The sequence below is a fragment of the Vitis vinifera genome, chromosome 19 (assembly GCF_030704535.1).
Source record: "Vitis vinifera cultivar Pinot Noir 40024 chromosome 19, ASM3070453v1".
Taxonomy (NCBI): domain Eukaryota; kingdom Viridiplantae; phylum Streptophyta; class Magnoliopsida; order Vitales; family Vitaceae; genus Vitis; species Vitis vinifera.
The window spans coordinates 9053421-9074400 of NC_081823.1; the positions used below are offsets into that span (position 1 = coordinate 9053421).

At 34.1% G+C, this 20980-nt stretch overlaps 3 protein-coding genes and 1 pseudogene across 3 annotated transcripts; 3 read left to right on the forward strand and 1 right to left on the reverse strand.

The window, feature by feature from the left end:
- Positions 1–892: 892 nt before the first annotated feature.
- Positions 893–4273, forward strand: LOC100256645 (oligopeptide transporter 1). The gene is made up of 7 exons (XM_002267148.4): positions 893–1082; positions 1252–1697; positions 2021–2118; positions 2207–2779; positions 2887–3154; positions 3283–3465; positions 3546–4273. Exons 1-7 carry the CDS (start codon positions 1010–1012, stop codon positions 4164–4166), a joined length of 2262 nt encoding a protein of 753 aa, XP_002267184.1. The 5' UTR covers positions 893–1009; the 3' UTR covers positions 4167–4273.
- A 4583-nt stretch (positions 4274–8856) lies between these two features.
- Positions 8857–9788, forward strand: LOC132253333 (oligopeptide transporter 1-like). Its single transcript, XM_059735116.1, has 2 exons — positions 8857–8929; positions 9151–9788. Exons 1-2 carry the CDS (start codon positions 8857–8859, stop codon positions 9786–9788), a joined length of 711 nt encoding a protein of 236 aa, XP_059591099.1.
- Positions 9789–11634: 1846 nt separating this feature from the next.
- Positions 11635–16107, forward strand: LOC100241248 (oligopeptide transporter 1-like; annotated as a pseudogene).
- Positions 16108–17112: 1005 nt separating this feature from the next.
- On the reverse strand, positions 17113–19397 carry LOC100263516 (pentatricopeptide repeat-containing protein At5g66520). Its single transcript, XM_002267318.4, has one exon. The coding sequence runs from the start codon at positions 19223–19225 to the stop codon at positions 17327–17329; it is 1899 nt and encodes a 632-aa protein (XP_002267354.1). The 5' UTR covers positions 19226–19397; the 3' UTR covers positions 17113–17326.
- Between the last annotated feature and the right edge of the window lie 1583 nt (positions 19398–20980).

The following is a 20980-nucleotide window of genomic DNA, read 5'->3' on the forward strand; positions in this document are numbered from 1 at the left end:
AAAAAAATGACTTTAGGATTATTTGATTAATTAAAATAATGAAATAATCCCAAATTTATACTCTAATTCTATAAATTTTTCAACTTGAAAAATGTTCCCTTTTTCCAACTTAAAAAATGCTCTATTTTTTTTTATATAAAAATATCCTTATTGTTCTAATAAAAATAACATTTTCTTTTAAAGCTCACATAAAATAATCAAAATATTAAAGGATATTTCTACCAAAACTAGGTTATTTTTCAACCTCAAATAAATTTGGGATCATTTCATTACTTTTAATCAAACAGTTCATTGTTTTTCTACCATTTCTTTTGCTTTCACATGTTTCAAGATCCAAACACATCTTAGCCCTAATGCAGTGGTATCATAAAATAGACAGAGTAAAAGTCCAGCCTGGTTTTATGTGGGACACAACACACAATTTGATAAATTTTGAGGTAATGAGGTTGCATGGGTGTCAGTTTATTTTAGGCCATCAAAATGAATTCCCAGCCCATGAATTAGGAAATGTACCATGTTGTCAACCTTATCAGAAGAGAGTAGGTGTGATTTTCTTACCTGCATGTCTATATCTGGATTTTCTTGCATTAGAAAAGCATTTTCCTGATAAGGAAAGTATGGCCCTTAATGATGGGGTATCCAAGAAAGCAAGCAACAGGATTAATTCCAGAGTCATTTTAAGGAAATAAGAATTTTCCTTAATTATTCTCAAGTCAAATCGGTTTTCAATCCTTCTCACACATCCCAAATTGTGAATTTTTAACCATGAGAGATTCCATTCACAAGAGAGGATCAAAGACAATTATAAAGAAAGGATAATATTAAATTTTCCTTCAATGAATATAATTCAATTTGCAATCAATAAAATAGAATGTACAGAAAAAAGAAATACCAACACTGCCTCATGTATTACAATCTGTCACGTTAAGAACCATTGCCTAAAAAATCATTGTAAAGCATACATATAGATATATGAATAAGTTTGTAGAACACATCACAGGGGAAAAATATGGCAGAACCTCAAGATGGAGTCACTCAGCCAAAGCCCCAAGAGCAGCAACACTTGGACATTGAAGCTACTGGTATGCATTTCTCAAGAAAATAGTCCTTTTTTTCCTTTTTCCAATGAAGATGAACCTGAAAGTATCAATAAACAAGTTGAATTGTTTTTGTACATCCAAGAGTAGAATGATCAAAGAAGTGAAGTTAAGGAAGCAGGGATACTAACCATGTTGTGATTGGTTGAAGCAGGGGATGAAGAGGTTAATGATTGTCCCATAGAGCAAGTGAGGCTCACAGTTCCAATCACAGATGATCCAACAGAACCTGTTCTGACATTCAGGACATGGGTGCTTGGTGTAGCATCCTGTGTGATTCTGTCCTTTGTGAACCAATTCTTTGGTTATCGCAGTAATCAACTCAGCATTTCATCAGTCTCAGCACAGATAGTTACCCTGCCACTAGGGAAGTTCATGGCTGCAACACTCCCAGAGAAACCGATCAAAGTCCCATGCACAAAGTGGTCGTTTTCCCTGAATCCAGGGCCTTTTAATATCAAGGAGCATGTGTTGATCACCATGTTTGCCAACTCTGGATCGGGTGGTGTTTATGCAGTTGGTATCCTTACAATTGTCAAGGCATTCTACAAAAGGAGTCTCAGCCCAGGAGCAGGATACTTGCTAGTACAAACCACTCAGGTAGGTTTGGCCTTTTTTACAGTCAATTCAATCTCTCCCTTTGAACCATCTAGTCTGATCATTGATGACCCTGGTTTGAAAGCCAGAGGACTTTCTTTCATCATTGAGGATTTTTGTTTTCTATACAGCTGATCCAACATAATATCACATTCACCATCATTTTTGTATTCTTTCGTAGGTGGACATTGTTCAATTAGTTAATTCTATGATGCTTATGTTTTACATATATTACTTATTTTGTAGTATATGGTTTCCACCAATTAATTTGATATTTTAATTTCTCTTGTTGACCTTCATAGTTTCTCTTCTTCTATTGAATTCAGTTGCTTGGCTATGGATGGGCTGGCCTGTTCAGAAAATACCTAGTGGACTCCCCCTATATGTGGTGGCCATCAAATCTAGTCCAAGTCTCTCTCTTCAGGTTCATCTCCCTCTCCCTCTCCCTCTCCCTCTCCCTCACCCTCTCCCTCTCTTTCATTCTCATGAAAATGGTTTTTGTTAAATTGCAGGGCATTGCATGAAAAAGAAAAAAGAAGCAAAGGAGGACTCACTAGGCTGCAATTCTTTCTCATTGTGTTCATTTCAAGCTTTGCCTACTACCTGGTCCCAAACTACTTGTTTCCTTCCATCGGTACCGTCTCCATTATTTGTTTGATTTGGAAGAACTCAATCACTGCCCAACAGATTGGTTCAGGCCTCTATGGCATGGGCCTTGGATCATTCGGCCTCGACTGGGCCACAGTTGCTAGTTTCTTAGGAAGTCCCTTAGCCACTCCTGGCTTTGCCATCATTAATATTCTTGTTGGGTTTTTCATAATTGTCTATATTTTGCTCCCCCTTACCTATTACAATAATGCATATGAAGCTAAGAAATTCCCTATATTCTCATCTCACACCTTCGATTCAACTGGTCAGCCATACAATCTCACCAGAATTTTGAACCCAAAAACTTTCTCAGTCGACCTAGCTGAATACAATGCTTATAGCAAACTTTATCTTAGTGTCTTCTTTTCAGTCACATATGGGATTTCTTTTGCAACTCTTGCAGCTTCTGTCTCACATGTTGCACTCTTCAATGGAAGGTAAGTCTTTCTTAACATTCTTAGCTTTGTCTTCAATCCATTTTCTTGACAATCCTTGTTGACCCCACATTCTTCTCATGGTTTTTCTACCAAAAAAAATTGTTTAGTACTATCTGGCAAATGTGGACTAAGACGAGGGCAGCAGCAGGAGAGAAGTTTGGAGACGTGCATACGAGACTGATGAAGAAGAACTATAAAATAGTCCCCCAATGGTGGTTTTATTTAATTTTGATTGTAGTGCTTGGTCTTTCACTCCTTGCCTGTGAAGGTTTCGACAAGCAGCTTCAACTACCATGGTGGGGAATTTTGCTATGTTGTGCCTTGGCATTCTTTTTCACCTTACCCATCGGCATAATAACGGCCACGACAAATCAGGCATGGTTGTTTTACATGGGTTTTGTTTATTTGTTTTACATCATGTGTTGAACTTGAGAAGTTGTAGAACCAGAACACAATTAAGAATTGCCATTCATTCCTAAATCAAAGTTGTTATGCTTATGCAGCAACCAGGGCTAAATGTGATCACAGAGCTGATTATTGGGTTCATATACCCAGGGAAGCCGCTTGCAAATGTGGTTTTCAAGACCTATGGCTATATCAGCATGTCGCAGGCACTCACATTTCTCAGTGATTTCAAATTAGGCCACTACATGAAGATCCCACCCCGATCCATGTTCCTCGTTCAGGTAAATCATCCTACCAACAATATCTCAGTTTTTGACTAACTTTAAATTCCTCCCATTAAAATGTTTTGGTCTGTGTTCAGTTAGTTGGAACTGTGATTGCTTCAAGCGTCTACTTTGGGACAGCATGGTGGCTTCTTACAACCGTGAAGCATATATGCGATCGGGATTTGCTACCAGAAGGAAGTCCATGGACATGCCCTGGTGATGACGTTTTCTACAATGCTTCAGTCATATGGGGAGTTATTGGTCCACTCAGAATGTTCGGAAGGTTGGGGGTCTACCCAGAGATGAATTGGTTTTTCCTTGCTGGCTTTCTTGCCCCTGTTCCAGTATGGTTCCTTTCACGCAAATTCCCCAACCAAAAATGGATCAGGCTCATCCACATGCCCATTATCATAGGAGCTACAGGAAACATGCCACCAGCTAGAGCTGTGCACTTTGTGATGTGGGGAATTGTGGGAGTTTTCTTCAACTTCTATGTTTACAACAGGTACAAGCAGTGGTGGGCCAAGCACACCTACATCTTATCAGCAGCTTTAGATGCTGGGGTTGCCTTTATGGGAATCATCATTTTCTTTGCCCTTCAATCTAAAGATATTTTTGGTGTGGACTGGTGGGGTTTGGCAGCAGATGATCATTGCCCACTGGCTTCATGCCCTACAGCACCGGGGGTTGTGGCTGAAGGTTGTCCTCGTGTTTGAGAACAAAATTGTATTCTTCTTTCTAGGAAATCGTTTTAGTGGTGTTTATGGTGTGAAGTTCCAGTAGTCTCTAATTATAAAATAAAGAAGTCTCCAATTATTATAGACATTGGATTATAAAACAAAGAATTGTAGTCTCTAATTCCTACAGAAATCAGGTTATAAAATAAAGAAATGCATTTTCCCTTTAGAATAGTAATTTATATGTTTTAAAAAAATTAAAGATTTTATTTCCTATAGAGTTCTAATCATTCTAAAATTAAGATTCCGTTAAACTAAAAATGAGGAAAACAAACACACTCGGAGAAACACTTACCCAAATTTCAATTGAAACAACCAACTTCATTTTTTTATTAAAAGATTTAAGTTATGAATAGCTATCTAAATATAATATAAATTAAAAGCATAATTAGATAAATTAAAAGTATTTACAAAAAAACTAAAATTATAAAATAAGTAACAAATTTCAATTCCAATAAATATTGGATTATAAAATGAAGAATTAAAGAAAAAATGTATACTTAAATGCTAACTCACCTCTCAAATTTACCAACTACCTTAAAATTCAATCTTCTCTCAACCCACATCCGACAAACTCTTCGAAGAATTAGGTGATGTTTGTTTTTTTTGTTTTTTGCTGAAAGCAATTTATTTTCATAATTTAAGTTATTTGTTTTTCTACTTTTTCATGACTTATTATAAACTTTTTACTAAATAGAAAAAACCAAAATATATAACTTTTTCTAAATAGAAAAAATAACATATTAGTTTTTTTACTTTTTAATACTTAATAGAAATAAAATATTATAAAAACAAACAACATAATATTTAACACTATTAAGCATTAAGGTTCTATTTAGAATTAAGTAAAAAAAACAAACACCACCTTAGCATTGTTTTAAAGAGAATTAAATTTTAATATGACTAATATTAATAGGTTGTAGTAATAGAATAAATTTTGTAACATTAAGTATTAATAGGTTGTAATTAAAACTCCATTTGGAATTGTAATTTACATTAAAATAAACAAAGATTCTCAAGAAATTCTAGTTATCTCAAAATGAAGATTCAACTAAATTAAAAATGAAAAGAAAAAAAAAATAAAACTTCTTAAGAAACACTTACCTCAATTTCAATTGAAATAACCAACTTCATTTTCTTTTTAGTAAAACCTTCAAGTTATAAATACTAGTCAAAAAAATAATATAATTAGACAAATTAAAAGTATTTACAAAAATATAAAATTTATAGAATAAGTATTAAAAAAAACTTTTATTCCAATAAACATTGGATTATAAAATAAAAATTTAGGATTCATAAATATAAAAAAACATATTCTTGAATACTAAATTGGATTACCTCTCAAATTTACCAAACACCTTGAATTCCAATCTTTCCCTAATAAACATGTAAGTAAAATCATCAACAACACTAAATTGGCAACAACAATTGAACTAATTGTGTTCCCAAAAAACCCATTGAATGCTAAAACAATAAATAAATAACATACACAATCAACAAAAATGCAAAAAATTAGGATGAAATGATAAAAACCAAAACCCTAAAATCTAATAACCCAAATGATCAATAACACAAGAGACACAACCCCGATAAATTAAAACACAAACAATTGATACGCAAAAATACCATAAATGTGAGAAATTATTCTATTAATTTTTGTATAGTCATTAAAAAAATATTTATCTTAATTAGTTCTCTAAAACTTTTTGGAATCAAATCACAGTCAACATCTTGGATTGTCAACTCCACAAACACAATTCCTTTCTCTTTACATGAATAGGAGATAAACAACAACCTCCTTTCACCAATAAGCATGTTATGATTCCTTAGTTCCCAAGATACAAAAGAAAAGCATATTTGAATATGGACTATCACCACTCTCCAAACCAACCCTTCACATTGCTTTTGTGAAACTCAATAACAGTTTATTCATTCAAACTAAATTAACAAAGAAAAAATTCCGTTCAGTATAGGTTCCAAGTAGGGATTAGTGATAATTTCACTAGAAATTATGACAAAACGTGTCTCTCCTATGCATGCAAAATACAACCACGGCCCCCAAAATCATTGCACAAACTGCTAGTTTTTTTTTTTAGGAACACCTTTTTTCACCACCACTATCATTCTTAGCTTCGTCCAAAATATTGCATTTCACCGAAACTCTCTACAATCCCAAACATAACACTTTCATTGATCCAAACCTTCTAGAACCATGACCATAACTCCAAAAACAGTCTTGAATTGGCTACCATTTGTGGCGAAGTAGAACGTTACAATGGCAATTTTGCATAGAAATCCAAGAGTTTGAAGAAGTTATCCATGGAGAGAAGAAAACGATAGAAAAAGGTTATGTAGGCATTGAAAAATTGGGGCTTTGGTCATCCTCAAGAATCAATTAGTATTATGGGTTTTAAAGAGAATAACATCAATTAATATTAATAGGTTATAATAATACAATAAATTTTGTAGCTTAGATTAAATATTAATTGATTATAATAAATAAATTATGAGGGGTATTTTTGGAATTAAAAGAGGCAAGTTGTCGGACATTTTCGAAATGAAAAAATTTGACAAACACCTCACACTTTTTATAGTAATATAGATCATCTTCAAGATCCATCCTAGGAGATCCTAGGAGAACAGATTATATGTATTATCTTCTAGATCCAGTTTAGGAGATATTCTCATTTCTATAGAATACTTCAATTCCTATATGTAGGAAAAAAAAGAAAAAAAGAAAAAAGAAACAAAAGATCCATTCCTCAATTCTTTATAAATAAATAAAAAGGGAAAAAGTGAGTTTTAACTCACTAATATTAAAATAAATGAAAATAATAATTCTTTTAAAGTATTATCTTCGTCTATTTAAAAAATAATTCCAAATACATGCATTTTTTAATGAGTCATATAATTATTATTATCTTCGTCTATTTAAAAATAATTCCAAATACATGCACTTTTTAATGAGTATTAACAATTGATAACTAGACTCCTACACGGGAACAATTGATAACTAGACTCCTCCGTCGTAAATATGTTCTTTAACAACAATTAACAACTAGACTCTTCCATGTAAATGTTTCCCTACTTTTTAAATATATTCTTTATTATTATTATTATTAACAACAATTGACAACTAGACTCATCCTCGTAAATGTTTCACTTCCTTTTAAATATGTTTTTTTTTTTAAATATGTTCTTTTCTTCTTTTTTTCCCTCCAAAAACAAACACCTCCTAAGAAAAGTTGAGAATATTTTTCTCCATAAACAAACATCCCATAACAAATGTGAGGTAGTTGAAATTTTTTCTCCAAAAACAAACACCTCATAGGAAAAGTTGAAAAAAAAAAAAAAATCTCCATTAACAAACATCCCATAGCAAAGTAGTGAAACCTCAATAGACTATAGATGAGTTTGAGTTTTGCTAGAAATAAGATTTATGATTTTTATTTTTATTTTTATTTTCTCATGGTCTCTTTAGGATTTTTTTTTTCATTAGGGCAAGTTGAGGTTAATTTCAATTACTCTGGTTGTTTGGGGCATTTTCTTTGTTTTTAGCTTCACCTTCAACTCAAGAGATAGAGATACAGTTAAAAGGTAATATATTGTTATTTATAAAAGGTAGATGAGTTTGAGTTATTAATGGAATGTTTGTTGGTGGAGAGAAGGAAAAAAAATCCTAGATAATAATAATAATAAACATATCTAAAAGAAAAGAAAATATTTACACGAATGAGTCTAGTTGTCAATTGGTGTTGATGGCATGGCAAGTAAAAGGGACATCTTATGGAATAATATATGACTCATTAAAAAATACATGTATTTCAAATTATTTTTAAATAAACGAAGATAATACTAATTTAAAATTTTTGGAGTTTTTTTTCATATATTTTCATATTAGTGAGTCAAAACTCATTTTTCCCTAAATAAATTCATAGAATAATTCTATTCTTGTACTTTCAACAACGAACACAGAATTTGAGAAGGAGAAAAAAAGGAAACAACTTTGTAATGAGTGGGTAAACTAGGAGATCAAATCATCTTTCTTATCACATTTCCATGAACTAATATACAGACATGCAAAATTAAAAAATAATATATATATATATATATATATATAGAGAGAGAGAGAGAGAGAGAGAGAGAGAGAGAAAGAGAGAAACACCGATTAGAGGATAAATTACTATATATTCCGACAAAATTTGCACAAATAACAAGGGCATAGGTGCAATAAACACCAGAATGAGAGAAATGGAATAAAATCCACTCCTAAGCCACCCCATTATCTATTTCGATATATAAAAGATTAAAAATGATTAAAAAAAATTAAGCTCAACAAGAAAACCATATCTCAAGAACAAAAAAAATAATGAATTAATCATTAAAATAAAAATAAATAAATAAATAAACCTTTGATGCTCAACAACCAAATCAAACTATCTCTCAAAAGGCAAAACAAGTAAGGGCAAAATAACAAAATAAAGATGGTAAAGAAGAGAGGGTTTAGATGTGCATCACAATGACAGTAAACACATACTTGATCTAAAGACATCAATTCGAGCACATTTCATAGATTTGAAGAAAGTATTTCATCCATGGGAACTTGTGTACCTAAAGAGGGTAGGTTTTTCAAAACACTAGAAGGTGGTTGTTGGAATGGCCACTAACCATGGCAAGCCATAGTTCAAAGCAAAAACCAGTGGAAAGGAGTTTCCATGTCAGAGTCTTAGTGAAGAACAAGTGTGAGCCCATGAAATTTTCCTCACTTTTCTTACTTGTTTTTCTTTAATATTTTCCTCATTACTTTTTAGGAGGAAAAATAAGGAAAATGTTTTAATATTTTCTTTAGTATTTTCCTTCCTATTTTTTTCTCCTATTTTCTATGTCATCCAAACTAACAAAAAGGTGTGTTAGCATCTCAGTTTGTGACTTAATTTGAATTCTTGTGGCTAAAATGTTTTAGTGTGTGTTCAGTTGGTTGGAACTGTGATTGCTTCAAGCATCTACTTTGGGACAGCATGGTGGCTTCTTACAAGTGTGGAGTATATCTGCGATCCAGCCTTGCTTCCAGAAGGAAGTCCATGGACATGCCCTGGTGATAACGTTTTCTACAGTGCTTCAATCATATGGGGAGTTGTGGGTCCACTCAGAATGTTTGCGAGGTTGGGAGTCTACCCAGAGATGAATTGGTTTTTCCTTGCTGGCTTCCTTGCCCCTGTTCCATTATGGTTCCTTTCACGCAAGTTCCCCAACCAAAAATGGATCAGGCTCATCCACATGCCCATTATCATAAAAGCTACAGGAAACATGCCACCAGCTAGAGCTGTGCACTTTGTGATGTGGGGAATAGTGGGAGTTTTCTTCAACTTCTATGTTCACAACAGGTACAGGCAGTGGTGGGCCAAGCACACCTATATCTTATCAGCAGCTTTGGATGCTGGGGTTGCCTTTATGGGAATCATCATTTTCTTTACCCTTCAATCTAAAGATATTTTAGGGGTGGGCTGGTGGGGGTTGGAAGCAGAAGACCATTGCCCACTGGCTTCATGCCCTAGAGCACCGAGGGTTGTGGCTGAAGGTTGTCCATCTTTTGAGGAATAGGAATGGAAGTGTGTGCATGTAGATGCTCTGCCAAATTTGTGCTCTTTCTAGGAACCATTTTAATGGTATTTATGGTGTGAATTTCCAGTAGGAATAAGACCCTGAATATTTTATATTCTTATTTCTCTGCTTTAAGAACTTGAATTCAACTGGCTGGATTTGAAAGGAAAAACGCCGAGTGCTAAAGAAATAAGAAAATAGATTTTGACTATGTTTGGTAAGATTCGATATTAGGTGGAATAGGATAAAAAGTGCAATAATATATTCTATTCTATGTTTAGCTAACAATGAGACAGGATATGTTATCTCACATATTATCTTATGTTATAAGAATTATAAATTCGTTTCTTCTATCTACTCTCCTCCGTTGTCTTAATTCTTTTTCTTTTTCATGTTAGTTATTATGCAAAATAAAATATTTTAACAATATTTATATTATAAAACTTTATTATATATGAAAGGACTTCTTGCATAAGCTAAAATAAAGCTTTTACAAGAAGCAACATTTTCCTAGCTTCCATATTAAACTCTCTTTTAGCCACTTTGAACAAAATTAATCAAAGAGGCATAAAAGTTCTTATTGAACTTAAAAAAGAGTTCTTAACTTTTGACTTCTTAGAAGTCAATCCAAATGGGACCAAAATTATCTATTAGAAAATAAATTATAAAGAGATCCTCAAATAACGCTAAATAATACCAAGCATTGAGAAACAATAAAATATTTTTCATTCAATTTTCACTCACAAACTAAATACTTTCATGATATAATATATTCAATTGGATATAATATCTTAAGATAATTTTTTTTCCCTTTTTTTTTTTATAATGAAGGAACCTTCGATGTCCAAACTCTTAAGACTCTCTACTAAGACCCAAACCTCGAGGTGTTGACCATCCCGCGACAATTAGTACTGGGTAAATTCAGGATATTACCAGTGACAAGATTCGAACCTAGGACCATGTGTCACTTATTGGGACCACACTTCCCAGTATTCACCCTAAGATATTATTATCCATTGGATATAATATTCAATGAAACCAAATCTCATTGGAAATAGAATACAAGAATATAGCATATTCTATTCCGACAACCAAACATAGCCTATAAGTTTAACACGAGCTAGTAAGATTGATCTTAGTAGCTCCAAATAATAAACAACAGTATACACACTAGTTTTACATTGCAACAATTAAATAGTAATAACAACTTAAAACTATATCGAAATGAACAGTGTTCCTATCATATTCTAGTTGCATTGAATACAAATCTTATAAAAAGTGGATCAACAGAAATTATTTTGAAATTAATCTGTATTTAATGTAACTTACAGTAATGATTGAGATATCAACTGGATCAACAACCAGTAATCCCCGCAAGAACAAGAACAAGAATCATTGTTGAAGCAGTAGAAGCGGTTCCGGTCACAGACAACTAACTTCAATGTCGAAGTGTTGCTTCAAGATCCATCCCAGGAGATATACTCATTTCTGTGTTAATAAATAAATCCATGGAATGCTGCGATTCCTGTACTTGCAAAGAGGAACAGAGAATTTGAGAAGGAAAAAAAATAATGGAAACAACATCGTAATCAAATCATCTTTCTCATCGCATTTCTCAAGAACAAAAAATAAAACGAATCAATCATCAAAAAAAGAAAAGCATTGATGCTCAACAACCAAATCAAACCATATCTCAAGGGCAAAACAACAAGAAACAAGGGCAGAATAGCAAAATAATGAAGAAAGGGTGAAAGAGAGGCCGTTTAGATGTGCGTCACAATAACAACAAACTTATACCTGATATAATTCGAGCACATTCCGTGGATTTGAAGAAATCATTTCATCCATGGCAACACGAGTACCCGAAGAGGGTGGGTTTACGGAGGCACTGGAAGGTAGTCGGAGTGACGGTGGCGGCCGTTCGAAGGGTCGCCCACCATGGCGGAGAGGAGTTTCCGTGTGGTCTGTGACGAGGTGTAAGTTGTGCCCTGTGAGCCCCTGAAATTTCCCCCCAGCCTTTCCTTGCCCTTCTTCAGTAAAATATTTTTCTCCATATTTTTCCTTTTTGGCAAAAACTAAGGAAGATATTTAAAAAAAAAAAAAAACATTTTTCTTTCTATTTTTGCACTTTCGTGTCATCCAAACAATTATTTTTCAATTATTCGATTGAAATAATCAAATAATCCCAAATTTGTAATCTAATTCTATAACTTTTTCTAACCTGAAAAACCGGGTTTTTTTAGCTTAAAACAATGTTCTTCTATTTTTCTACCATTTCTTTTCCTTTGACATTTCTCAAGATCCAAACATGTCTTAGCCCTAATGCTGTGGTGTCATAGGACAGACAGAGTAAAAGTCCAGCCTGGTTTTATGTGACACAACACACAATTTCATAAATTTTGAGGTTACGAGGCAAAATGACCAAGTCCCAAAAGGTTGCATTGGTGTCCAAGTTTATTCTAGGCCAGGAAAATGAATTCCCAGCCCATGAATTAGGAAATGTATAATGTTGGCGACCAAGTCAGGAAAGTAGGGGCGATTTCCCCACCTGCATTTCTTCTATATCTGGGTTTTCTTGCACTGGAAAAGCATTTTCCTGATAAGAAAATCTTGCTCTTAATGATGGGGGAATCCAAGAAAACAAGCAACAGGATTAATTCCAGAGTCATTTTAAGCAAACAAGAATTTTCCTTAATCATTCTTAAGTCAGAGGCTCAGACACCCCAGATTGTGAATTTTAACCATGAGAGATTCCATTCAGAAGAGAGGATGAAAGACAACTGTATAGAAAGGAAAATTTTAAATTTTCCTTTAATGAATATAATTCTATTTGTAAATGAGAAAATAGAATGTACAGAAAAGAAGAAATTCCAGCACTGTCTCATGCATTAAAATCCATCACATTAAGAACCATTGCCTAGAATCTTACTGTAAATCATATATATAGATATATTAATGAGTTTGTAGAACACATCACAGGGGAGAGAAATGGCAGAACCTCAAGGTGACAATCAGCTGAAGCCCCCGGAGATGCAACACTTGGACATTGAAGTTACTGGTATGCATTCCTCAAGAAAATAGTCTTTCTTGTTTCTTTTTCCAGCGAAGATGAACCTGAAAGTATCAATAAACAAGTTGAATTGTTTTTGTACATCCAAGAGTAGAATGATCAAAGAAGTGAAGGAAGCAGGGATACTAACCATGTTGTGATTGGTTGAAGCAGGGGATGAAGAGGCACAGATGATACAACAGAGCCTGTTCTGACATTCAGGACATGGGTGCTTGGTATATTAGCCTGTGTGACTCTATCCTTTGTGAACCAATTCTTTGCTTATCGCCGGAATCAACTAAGCATTACATCATTCCCAGCACAGATAGTTACCCTGCCACTGGAAGTTTATGGCTGCAACGCTCCCAACTAAACAGATCAGAGTCTCATTCACAAAGTGGTCGTTTTCATTGAACCCGGCCTTTTAACATGAAGGAGCATGTGTTGATCACCATGTTTGCCAACTCCGGATCAGGTGGTGTTAATGCAGTTAATATCATTACAAATGTCATGGCTTTCTACAGAAGGAGTCTCAACCCAGGAGCAGCATTTTTGCTATCACAAACCACTCAAGTAGGTTTGGTCTTTCTATTGTCAATTCAATTTGTAAATCATTCAGATTGAACCAAACGGCCGAGCCAGTTAGTGCCTGGGGGGCACACCCCTGAAAATGTTAAAACAAAGAAAAACTACCCACCCTCACCCCAACACCACTGGGTCCGCCACTCATTGATGGCCCTGGTTTCCAACCTTAGGACTTCTTTCATCATTGAGAATTTTTGTTTTTCATACCATTAATCCAACTTTATCACATTCACCATCATTTTTGCATTCTTGTTTGTGTGGACATTGTACTGCTTATTTTACAACATTCAATCAACTAATTTTATATCTTGCTCATGTTTTACACCTACTGCTTATTTTCTATTTTCTGCTTATATATCAATCAATTCAATATATTAATATCTCTCATTAACTATAATAGTTTCCCTTCTTCTGTTGAATTCAGTTGCTTGGCTATGGATGGGCTGGCCTGTTCAGAAAATACCTAGTGGACTCCCCCCTATATGTGGTGGCCAGCAAATATGGTCCAAGTCTCTCTCTTCAGGTTCATCTCTCTCCCTTCCTCTCCCTGTCTCTCTCACTCTCCCTCCCTCTCTCCCTCTCATTCTCATGAAAAGGGTTTTTGTTGAATTGCAGGACCTTGCATGAAAAAGAAAAAAAGCAAAGGAGGAGTCACAAGGCTGCAATTTTTTGTCATAGTGTTCATTTCAAGCTTTGCCTACTACCTGGTCCCAAGCTACTTGTTTCCTACCATCAGTGCCATCTCCATTGTTTGTTTGATTTGGAAGAACTCCATCACTGCCCAGCAGATTGGTTCAGGCCTCAGTGGCATGGGCCTTGGATCTTTTGGGATTGACTGGTCCACAGTTGCTAGTTTCTTAGGAAGTCCTTTAGCCACCCCTGGATTTGCCATCATTAATATTCTTGCTGGGTTTGTCCTTATTATGTATGTTATACTTCCCATTTCCTACTATAGAAATGCATCTCATGCCAAGAGATTCCCCATCTCCTCACCCCACACCTTCGATTCAAATGGTCAGAAATACGTCACCAGAATTTTGGACCCAAAAACTTTCTCAATCGACCTAGCTGGATACAATGCTTATAGCAAACTTTATCTCAGTGTCTTCTTTGCATTCACATATGGGATTAGTTTTGCAACTCTAACAGCTGCTATCTCACATGTTGGGCTCTTCCATGGAAAGTAGGTCTCTCTAACATTGTTAACCTTGTCTCCAATCCATTTTCTAGACATTCCTTGTTGACCTCACATTCTTCTCATGGTTTTCCCACCCAAAAAAAATGTTTAGAACAATTTGGCAAATGTGGAGTAAGACAAGGGCAGCAGTAGGAGATCAGTTTGGAGATATGCATACGAGACTGATGAAGAAGAACTATAAAATAGTCCCTCAATGGTGGTTTTTTATAATTTTGACTATACTGCTTGGCCTTGCATTCCTTGCCTGTGAAGGTTTTAACAAGCAGCTTCAACTACCTTGGTGGGGAATTCCTCCATGTTGTGCCTTGGCACTATTTTTCACCTTACCCATTGGGATAATAACAGCCACGACAAACCAGGCAAGTTCTTTTACAGGGGTTTTGTTATTTTTTGTATGACATGTTGAACTTTTGAACCAGAACACCAAGTAAGAAGCCATTCCTAATTCTAAGGTGTTGATTTGCAGCAACCAGGGTTAAATGTGATCACACAGCTGATTATTGGATACGTATACCCAGGGAAGCCTCTTGAAAATGCAACTTTCAAGACCTATGGCTATATCAGCATGGTGCAGGCACTCACATTTCTCAGTGATTTCAAATTAGGTCACTACATGAAGGTCCCACCCTGATCCATGTTTCTTGTTCCGGTAAATCATACCAACAAATAGGCTTATTTCTCAGTTTCTTACTTTGAATTCCAACTTAAGTGTTTTAGTTTGGATTTTTGTCTGTTTAGTTAGTTGGAACTTTGGTTGCTTCAAGTGCCTACTTTGGCACAGCATGGTGGCTTCTTACAAGCGTAGAAAATATCTGCCAACCAGACTTGCTACCAGAAGGAAGTCCTTGGACATGCCCTGGTGATGATGTTTTCTTCAATGCTTCAGTCATATGGGGAGTTGCAGGTCCACCAAGAATGTTTGCAAGGTTGGGGCTCTACCCAGAGATGAATTGGTTTTTCCTTGTGGGCCTGCTTGCCTCAGTTCCAGTGTGGCTCTTGTCCCTCAAATACCCCAACAAAAAATGGATCAAACTTATCAACATGCCCATTATATTTGGAGCTACAGGAAACATGCCGCCGGCTAAATCTGTGCACCTTTTTATGTGGGGAGCAGTGGGACTTGACTTCAATTTCTATGTTAACAGAGTGTACAAGAACTGGTGGGCTAAGCACACTTATGTCTTATCAGCAGCTTTGGATGCTGGGGTTGCCTTTATGGGAATAATTGTTTTCTTTGCCCTTCAAACTAAAGGTATTTATGGTGTGGGTTGGTGGGGTTTGGAAGCAGATGACCATTACCCACTGGCTTCATGCTCTACAGCACCAGGGATAGTGGTTGATGGTTGTCCTACTTTGTGAGGAATGGAAATGTGTGAATGTAGATGGTTGCAAATTGGTATTCTTCTTTCTATGCATTTTAATGGCGTCTATGGTGTGAAGTTCCATTAGGAACAAGACCTTGAATATTACTACATGTTTTCTTTTTATATTCTTATTTTTCTGTAATTCAAGGACTTGATTTCAATTCAATTGATTTAAAAGGAAAGATGCAGAGTGCAAAAGAAAAAAGAAAGACGTTCAAGAATGTGAGAAAGATACTATGATTATGTTTAGTAGGCTCGATGTTAGGTGGAATAGAATAAAGGATTGGATAATATATTCTCTTCTATATTTAGCTAACAATGAGATAGGATATGTTATCTCATATTTGATTATCTTACTTCATATGAATCATAAATGAAAAAAATCATTAAGTTTTTTATTTGAAAATGCAATATTTTTATTTATAAAACTTAGAATATTTTAGTTACTAATATTATTACTAAAATTTAAAAATTATCTGCTCGAAAATAAATTATGAAAAGATCTTCAAATAATGCTAAATAATACCAAACATATGGAATTAATATATTTTTTTATTTGAAACATAACTTAATATCAGGATGAAATATATTTTCTATTTAATTTTTATTCACAAATCAAACACTAGCATGATATTACATTGGATATAATATCCTAAGATATCATTAACTATCGGATATAATATCCAATGAAAAGTATGTATATAATATTCCATCAGCAAACAAGACAGCCTATGGCTATGTTTGGTTCCAAGAAAATTTGAGGAAGAATATGTGGTAAAGAAAGTAGAAAGGAAAAGTGGAAGGAAAGAAAAAATGAAGGAAAAAAAAAATAGATTTAAAGTCAATAAATTATTTTTATGTGCTACTTCATACTCATTTCACTTGTTTTAACTCATCAATATAAAGATTAAATAATTTGAAAATGCATAAATTTCTAATTAATCTTAATTATATTTTATTTTCTTTGGTATTTTCCTTAGGATAACCAAACATGAGAAAATCACTTTACTTAGCATTTTTTCTTTCCTTATTACTTTTCGGGAACAAAACATAACCTAGAGGTTTTAACACAAGCTTGTAAGATTGATATTGGTAGCTACAAATAATAACCAACAAAATATACACTAGTTTTATACTGCAACAATGAATAGCAAAGATATGTATTAAATAGTAATAAAAACTTAAAACCGTGTCGAAATGAACAGTATTCCCATCATATTCTGGTTGCATAGAATAGAAATATAATAAAAAGTGGATCAAGAGCAATTATTCATTAAGTTTATCTAAATTAGCCTCTATATAATGAAACTTACAGTAATGATCGAGGTATCAATTGGATCAACTACCAGTAGTCCCTGCAAGAACAAGAATTATCATTGAAGCAGTGGAAGCGATTCCGGTCACGGACGACTATCTCTCTATTAACAATTGCTGATATCAATTTGAAAGCAGAATGGCAGTCCTCACAGATACGAAGATTCTTCATAATTCTAATCGGTGTTTCAGCTGGTGTGTTCATTAGCCCAAAAACCAGGGCTAGTTTCTCACTGTGGCGAGACACAAATTTCACCTTCTCACCCTCTTCTATGTCCAGCAGAACCACTGAAGTGTTTGGCACATATCCTTTTAGCCTCATTTCTTCCAGCAGCTCTTCCCACCTCTGGAATATCTGCTCTGTGTCAGGATGGCTCTCCTCCCCAGCCACAAACTCATGGACCACCCCATCTACTGTGATTGAACTCCACCCAGGTGTTTTCTTCACTTGTCGATCTTTCATGAACTTCCTTACTCTTGCTGTGTCTTCCCATCGTCCTGCTTCGGCATAGATGTTTGATAACACCACATAGTATCCATCATTAAGTGGGTCCAATTCAAGAAGGTGTTTGATTGCTTCTTCTGCCATTTCAACATTTTTGTGTACCCTACATGCCCCAAGGAGAGCACCCCACACAACCCCATTTGGCTTCATTGGCATGTTCAAGATGAACTCGTGGGCCTCATGAAGGAGCCCTGCCCTACTCAGAAGATCAACCATACAACCATAATGCTCAATCTGGGGAATTATTCCATAATCTCTAGTCATGCTGGCAAAGAATCTGCGCCCCTCACTTATCAACCCCATGTGACTACAAGCATGCAAGAGTCCAATGAAAGTGACCCCATTGGGCTCAATGCCCACCTGGGACATATCAGAGAAGAGTCTTAGAGCTTCCTCAGCTCGTCCATGCATTGCCAGCCCTCCAATCATGGCTGACCATGACACAACAGTTCGCTCTTCCATCTCTTCAAAAACTTTACACGCTTCCTCCAAGCATCCACATTTTACATACATATCAATTAGAGTATTAGAAATACGGACATTCCTCTTAAACCCATGTCGATTTGAGTACTCATGAATCCTCATGCCCAAATCAAGTGCACCCAAATCAGCACAAGCAGCAAGCACAGCCACCACTGTCACCTCATTACACTTCACCCCCGCTTCTTCCATCTTTGCAAAAAGATGAATAGCTTCCTTTGCCTTCCCACACTGAACATAACCTGCAATCATAGAAGTCCATGACCTCACATTTCTCTCAGGCATCCGGGAAAATAAATCATACGCCCCTTCATGGTCTCCCTGCTTTATCAATTGGGCTATCATTATATTCCATGTCACAACGTCTCTTTGTGGCATTTTCTCAAACAACAACCGTGCTTCCCCCATCTCCCCACAAGAAGCATACAAATGAACAATCATGTTTTGCAAATACAAATTGGACCGAAATCCGACTTTCTCTACAACCCCATGAAGAATTCTACCATTTGAAAGGTCCAATAGATTCAAACAAGCCCTGAGAACAGAAGAACAAGTGAAAGTATCCGGGCAAACATCATACTGGCGCAACCTATAAAAAAGCATAATTGCATCGATTGGAGAATCCCCTTCAGCTAAGGCTTTCAAACAAGAATTCCATACAAAAGTCTCAGGTTTTTGCTTTTCGACGCACTTGAAAATTTGTTGAGCATAGTGGAAGGAAGGAGTGAAAGCGCAAACAAGGCCAACTCGAGTAAGGGGGAGGATTGATAGAGGAGCGTTGGTTTTGATGATCTGAGCGTGGACTTGTCTGAGCTCAAATGGAGAGTTGAAGTTGCGGAGAAGATCAATTTTGAGGGTTTCTGAAGATTGAGGTTTTACGTTATGGATTTGATTACGGTTTGGGGATTGAGGGATGGGGAATGAAGATAGAGCGAAAAGCATCTTCGCGGTTTGCTGATAACGACTTTTTGAATTATTTCGTAACTGTCATATGAAAATTTTAGAGGAATTGGAATGTGAATTCCGTTGCTGGAGTGGCCTGTGCCTTCAATTCCCGCGGGAATTCCAGTTCAAACGGCGTATGACTTTTATTTCCTGTGCTCTTTCGTTTTCTTCTAATTTCACTTTTTGATTAAAAAAAAAATTTTGATCAAGTTTGGTTTTTCTCTTGCAATTAACACATTTTTTGAAAAATATTTAGTCAATAACAAAATTCAATTTAATATTTTAAAACCTAAACCCCATTCGCTTAAAAATCTACTATGAAAAATTTTTAGACTTCGCCTATTTCGAAATGTTTTAATGTTATTTAATTAAAAGAGACGATATAATCTTAAATTTATAAATTTAATCTTTCACATATTTGATCCTAAAAATGATCAATTTTTTTATAAAAATATATTTCACATTTTTTTGTAAAAATAATCTTCTCCACTCAAATTTATACAAAAATAATCCAAATAATGAAGGTTATTTATGTAAAAAATGAATTACTTTTCGAGTTCAAACATAATAGAGATAACTTCAATAAATTTAGGATTATTTCATTTTTTAAATAAAATAATATTATTTTAAATTTCTAATTTTATATAAGGATTTTTTAGTTGTTGGAGAGTAGACGTGATCAAAGGTTAAGGGGAAGACAAAATGAAGTTAAAAGCGAAAGTCGATAGAAAAAAAAATTGATAATAATCCCAATTTAAAAAGACCTCTCAAACTCAAGGAAAATGGGCAATATTCATAGGCAAACTTAAAATATTACATAACAATTTGCTTTTTTTCGTATATATATTGTCATTATTGGTTGTTTTGAATCAAATGATTATCACGATTTTAAAATATGTTTATATAGTTATATATATATATATATATATATAATGTCAAGAATTGATTCTCGTGAGGAGTGAAGAATCAATTAGAACACTAACCCTAACCCTTACTCCTACAAGGGGTTGAAGAAGATTGATTGTGATATAAGAAGAATATAATGATATTCTTAAAAAATTATTTGAAAAAAAAAACTGAAAAAAAGTATTTGAGATTTTTTTTTCTCTTCATTATCAAAAACTGAAAAAATAAAAATAAAAAGAACCCAAAAAAAGAAAAAAGTGAGGGCTTTGATTTGAAAAGTTGAAAAAAAAAAATTATCATTTGCTTCCAAATTTAGAGTTAATCAAATTATATATATATATATATATATATGTAGTTTTAAAGCATCTAAATATTCATATAAAAATCTGATTCTACTTTAGGCATTAATAAATTTAGATGGGAGAATTATCTTTTGGGGGTAGATGGGCCCCCAAATTAACAAAAGGTTCATATAACTCTTCAAATTGAGTTGAAGGATATGAAATAGTAACGGACAAATATACCATTTAAGAACATATATAAAATATTTTATAAAATTAAGTTAAATAATTTTTTTTCAATAATTTTTTTTCAAAAATACTAAATTAAATAAAAGTAGTTTTCAAAAATATTAAATTAAATAATTTTTTTTTCAAAAATATTAAATTAATTTTTTTTTTCAAAAATATTAAATTAAATTAAAGTATTTAAAAAAATATTAAATTAAATATTTTTTTTAATATTAAATTAATAAATTTATTTTTTTAAAATATTAAATTAAATAAATTTATTTTTAAAAAATATTAAATTAAATAAAAGTATTTTAAAAAATATTAAATTACATAA